This window comes from Heliconius melpomene, unplaced genomic scaffold, assembly GCF_056956725.1.
Source record: "Heliconius melpomene rosina isolate 202511_hmr_F unplaced genomic scaffold, ASM5695672v1 ptg000031l, whole genome shotgun sequence".
Taxonomy (NCBI): Eukaryota; Metazoa; Arthropoda; class Insecta; order Lepidoptera; family Nymphalidae; genus Heliconius; species Heliconius melpomene.
In genome coordinates this window covers 203,617-208,913 of record NW_028181865.1, presented here as the reverse complement: position 1 = coordinate 208,913, position 5,297 = coordinate 203,617, and the positions used below count along the sequence as shown (strand labels likewise).

At 29.4% G+C, this 5,297-nt stretch overlaps 1 protein-coding gene across 1 annotated transcript; it reads left to right on the top strand.

Annotated features, from left to right (window-relative positions):
* The first annotated feature begins 1,019 nt into the window (after window positions 1–1,019).
* On the top strand, window positions 1,020–1,496 carry LOC146526479 (uncharacterized). Its single transcript, XM_085207070.1, has one exon. It carries the CDS (start codon window positions 1,020–1,022, stop codon window positions 1,494–1,496), a length of 477 nt encoding a protein of 158 aa, XP_085063196.1.
* Window positions 1,497–5,297: the final 3,801 nt, after the last annotated feature.

The window sequence follows — 5,297 nt, the reverse complement described above, 5'->3', positions numbered from 1 at the left end:
AGCGGAAAATATTTAATATTATCTAATATTTATTTTACACTAAATCAGTAAAATTAAAGATCCAAATTTTGTGGAGAAATTGTCCAAATTTATTTACTGCACAGATACGGAAGAGAAAATAATCACAGAAGGAAATAAAGAAATTTAAATAAATACCAATAGAAAATACAAGCTAAACTAGCACGTAATAGCAAGAAGTTAAGGTTGAAAATTGAATGCAAGCTAAGAGAGCAATGGATACACAAGTGAATGTCGCAAGCGATTCTAGCCGACTCTTTAAACGTAACGGCGATGCTGGCTAGCAGCCTACGACAGGCATAGCAAAAAAACTCGGAACAGGTTTGAATTGTTCCAATGCGCTGCGTGCGGATGATTCTAGCAAATATAATAATTTTACATTGTAATATTAATTTTGAATACTAAATGTTCCCAACAATACAAAAAAAAAATCTATTAAAAATATTAAGATTCTTTAAAGAAGCTGTAAAAAAGTTTGCGTTCTTAAAAAAACCAAAAGACCAACTCTTATAACCGTATTTTCCAAGGGTAATTTTTAAAGATATGAAACCGATTATATTTTTCTAAATTGATTTTCATGTACATTCCTTCCTTCACTTTCTGTAGGGATGAAAAGCTTATTTAGCATTTTCCTCCTAAGATAAAAATACTTAAAGGATTTTGAAGTAAATAGCCACATTTAAAAATATTGCATTGGTAATTCTTTTTTAGTCTTTTCTGCAACCTTCTTTTTATGGATTTATAAAAGGTATTTTATTTATTTTAAAAAAATATTGTATTGTTTCTATTTCTAGGGAATCCTTATGCAATACTATCTAGTTTCGGATCAATGTCGATAGAACCCCAAGAGATAAATCGACATTGATCCTTAGTTTCTTATTCTCTATCACATAAGGACATGACAATTCTGTATCTAGAATAAAACTAGGTTCATATGGAGCAAAGAGGTTGAGTAACGCATCATTAATCTTAATAGATGAAGTATCTATGATGTCAAAAATATGCTCTTTATGCTATTGATAGAAGAGATAGAGATTAAGAGAAGAATATGCGGAAATAACTGTATATTCGGAGGTAAGACGATATTAATTAGAGGAGACTTCAAACAAACAGCAAATGTGGTAATGAGAGGGACTAGGAATGATACAGTAGAGGCATCCATAAAATGTTCTTCTTTATGGGAGAACGTTAAGATTTATAAACTTACTAAGAATATGAGATGTCAAGGACAAGATGAATTCACAGATTGGTTACTTAAAGTTGGTAATGGATCATTAAATGATATTAATCAAACTATAGAAATATCAAGTGAATTTATAGTTCGAGACGGCATAGTTAGGGTTATATTTGGTTCAAGCATTAATATCAAAGATAAGAGTATGTATGATAAAGTCATACTTACAAGTCGTAATGATCATGCACAAAGAATTAATGAGGAGGTAATAAGGATGATAAGTTCTAATGAGAAAGTTTATTAATTTTAAGGAAGAGTATTGATACTATTGTATCCGATGGAATTTGTCAATAAGCAACAACCTTCTGGTATGCCCCCACATATTCTTAGACTTAAACTTGGTACAGTAGTAATATTAATTAGAAATCTTGATCAAAGAAATGGACTCATTAATGGCACAAGATTAATAATTCGTGAATGCATGAACTTCTTAGTATGTAAGATATTTACGGGTACAAGAAGGGAGATATAGCAGCAATACCTAGAATTGACCTTACACCAAGTGAAACAACATTACCATTTTGTCTAAAGAGAATACAATTCCCAATTATACTAGCATTTGCAATGACCATACATAAATCACAAGGACAATCATATGACAGTGTAGGTATATACTTACCTGAACCACTGTTCACACATAGAAAGCTATATGTTGCAATGAGTAGAGTCAGGAATAAACATAGTCTAAAGATAGTATTACCTGAAGATTCTTATGGATGCATTGCCAATGTGGTTTATAAGGAGTTGTTATTAGCCCTCAAAAAATATTAAAATAAGAAAATAACTTAATGCTACATTTGAAATCCCGTTATAAGAACGGGACCGCACAGCTAGTCATCATCATCAATTCATCAATATATATAAAATTTTTATTTTTGAAAGCCTAGGCCCTATAAAATTTGAAATAGTAGAAAATTACAAAAATAATTTAGCATAAATTATCGATTTATATGTTTAAGGTTCAAATTTTATGTTTGAATATGATTTTTAACCAGTTTTATGTGTATTTTGTCTGTATTTGATGTTTTTTTTGTAACTTTGTATCTTTAGTAAATTTTTCAATAAAATAAAAACATATTACACAAAATTTAAAATGTTTCAGGCTATATCTAATGTAGTCATATCTTAAAAGTCCCGTTTTAACCGGAGTGCTCTGTAGTGACCCATAAAATTTTTGTTTTATTATTTACCCGGAATTGGTCAAATCACTTATTGTATCATATCACTGCGACATATATAAAAAGTTTAAATTTTCATTTTATTTATTTTTTTAACCCCTATTTTTTGAAATTTCACAAATTTTTAGGACTTTTTGCAATTGTCCACACTTGAACATACAAAATCATTAAAAAGTTGTAGAAAAAGCTGGTTTAAAGTAAATGTTACATATTCACTCATGTCTACTTCAAATTTCATTCTTAGAATGGGTAGCTTTAGCAGAGAATATATATAAAAAGTTTGAATTTTAAAAATTATTGATTTTTTTAACCCCTGTTTTTTTTCTAAATTTTAAAATTTCGAAAGTAATTTTTGCAAATGCTCACTTTTAAACATACAAAATTATTAAAAAAAAGCAAAAAAACTGTTTTTAGTTAGTGTTACACATTCCTCTTCTGTTTACTTCAAACCCCATTCTTAGAATGGGTAGCTTTAGCTAGTAATGATAATAAAATCTTAATAATCTGAGAAATGGAACCATTAAAGTGATGAGCATCAACTCCAGCGTAGTTTAAAACCATGGCTTAAGGACCTTGTTTTTCTTTTTTACTCAAAATAACTCATTTAATTATTCTTTAAAACTTTGCTTTCAAAGTTTGCTAGGATGTAACGCTTTATCTTAGAATGGGTAGCTTTAGCTAGTAATGATAATAAAATCTTAATAATCTGAGAAATGGAACCATTAAAGTGATGAGCATCAACTCCAGCGTAGTTTAAAACCATGGCTTAAGGACCTTGTTTTTCTTTTTTACTCAAAATAACTCATTTAATTATTCTTTAAAACTTTGCTTTCAAAGTTTGCTAGGATGTAACGCTTTATCTTAGAATGGGTAGCTTTAGCTAGTAATGATAATAAAATCTTAATAATCTGAGAAATGGAACCATTAAAGTGATGAGCATCAACTCCAGCGTAGTTTAAAACCATGGCTTAAGGACCTTGTTTTTCTTTTTTACTCAAAATAACTCATTTAATTATTCTTTAAAACTTTGCTTTCAAAGTTTGCTAGGATGTAACGCTTTATCTTAGAATGGGTAGCTTTAGCTAGTAATGATAATAAAATCTTAATAATCTGAGAAATGGAACCATTAAAGTGATGAGCATCAACTCCAGCGTAGTTTAAAACCATGGCTAGAAAAACAAGGTCCTTAACCTTGTTTTTCTTTTTTACTCAAAATAACTCATTTAATTATTCTTTAAAACTTTGCTTTCAAAGTTTGCTAGGATGTAACGCTTTACCTAGAGTTCAATATTTTTTTCGTGTGCTTTTTTTAAATTGGTCATTGAAGCTTTATTTTTTATAAACTGTAATAAGACTGCAAAAAAAAGATTGTAGGAAAGATTAAAATGAAAACCACAAACAGCCCATAACTATACTGACAAATAAGCAGAACTACTCTACCAGATCGCTAGTCCAATCTTAATTAAAAGAATCGAGCATTCAGGTTCAGCATATCATCATATTAAGATTTCACTTACAGAGGAATGACAAACTAAAGATATACGCCATAGGCCGATTTATTTATCAACATGAGAGCTCGCTTACTTTAAAAAGTGTATTAAAAACGGATTATCTCTTCGATTAGCATCAACATCATGCCGTCCTCTCCAAGACTTAAAATTTATTCTAATGGAATTTGATCCATGCCATTAGGATAGTTTTATGAAAAACTACAAACCTATTGATTGATGTCCATAAAGGAAACCTGGTGAAAGCTCCTCTATGCGACCTGTAATTATAAAATATTCGATAAAACAAAGATGATCCTTTACGTTATCCTTAAAAATCATATTTTTATTTTTAAACCTTTTATTTGATTTATGGAAATAAAAATTTTCATTTCTATAGGTATCCCTTTCGATTTTATCCTATTTTATTGATTTTATTGAAACTTGTATCGCCAAAAGAGTTGTAAAATATTAATTTTGTTTTCTTGATACAACGAAGAAATTATTTAACAAATTCAAGTCTTTAATTGTCAAATTTACACATGGGGCAAAATCGTATTTTTTTTTAAATTGATATGATTGATACAATGAAAGTATTTATAGAACTTTTAAAGGTTTTAAAGATCTTTAGACTTTTAAAGGTTTTAAAAGAGAAAGAAGAGAAGAAAGGTCTTGTTGCAGTTTTGCAAAAACTCACAAACTTATAATTTTTTTAAATCGAATTTAATGGACTATTAGATTTCAAAGATGTATACTTATTTTAAACTCAACCTCTTTATTTTGAAGAACCAAAAAATTCTCACCAGGAGCCTTAAAATGATGCTGTGCATCGTCTCTCCACAATAATACAAGTTTTATTGTTATGTAAAACTTGTACTATTATTTGGGATGTGACGATGCACAGCATCTGTGAGAGACGTGTTTATAACTCCTGGTGACCACGCACGACGCTATGTGATCTAAATCAGAATGATTGTATAAATTGATTCTGATACATTCAGATAAATTGATCTGTAAAACCACAAAAAACATGAGTAACATTGTTTTATTTATAAGCAAATTGTACATTGCTTAATTTTTTTAATTCAATTAATAATCGCTCTGCCGAAAGCTGAGCCAAAATAATCTAACTTCAATTATTAGATTTACTTATAATTTGCATACAAACAAATTTTAGAAGATGATTCGCAACTCGCTGATAAGCATGAGTAGGAAAGGAAGCTCGCATAACCGTCTAAATAATAAAGCTAGACGTGCTCGCTTCTTTTGATAATAATTTAATAACCTGTTTATATAAGTATTGATTATTATTCATGAAGCCCTTGTGTAGCCTCACCTCTAAGTTACACAACAAAATTGTTGCCTTTTGTAGCCTGTTTC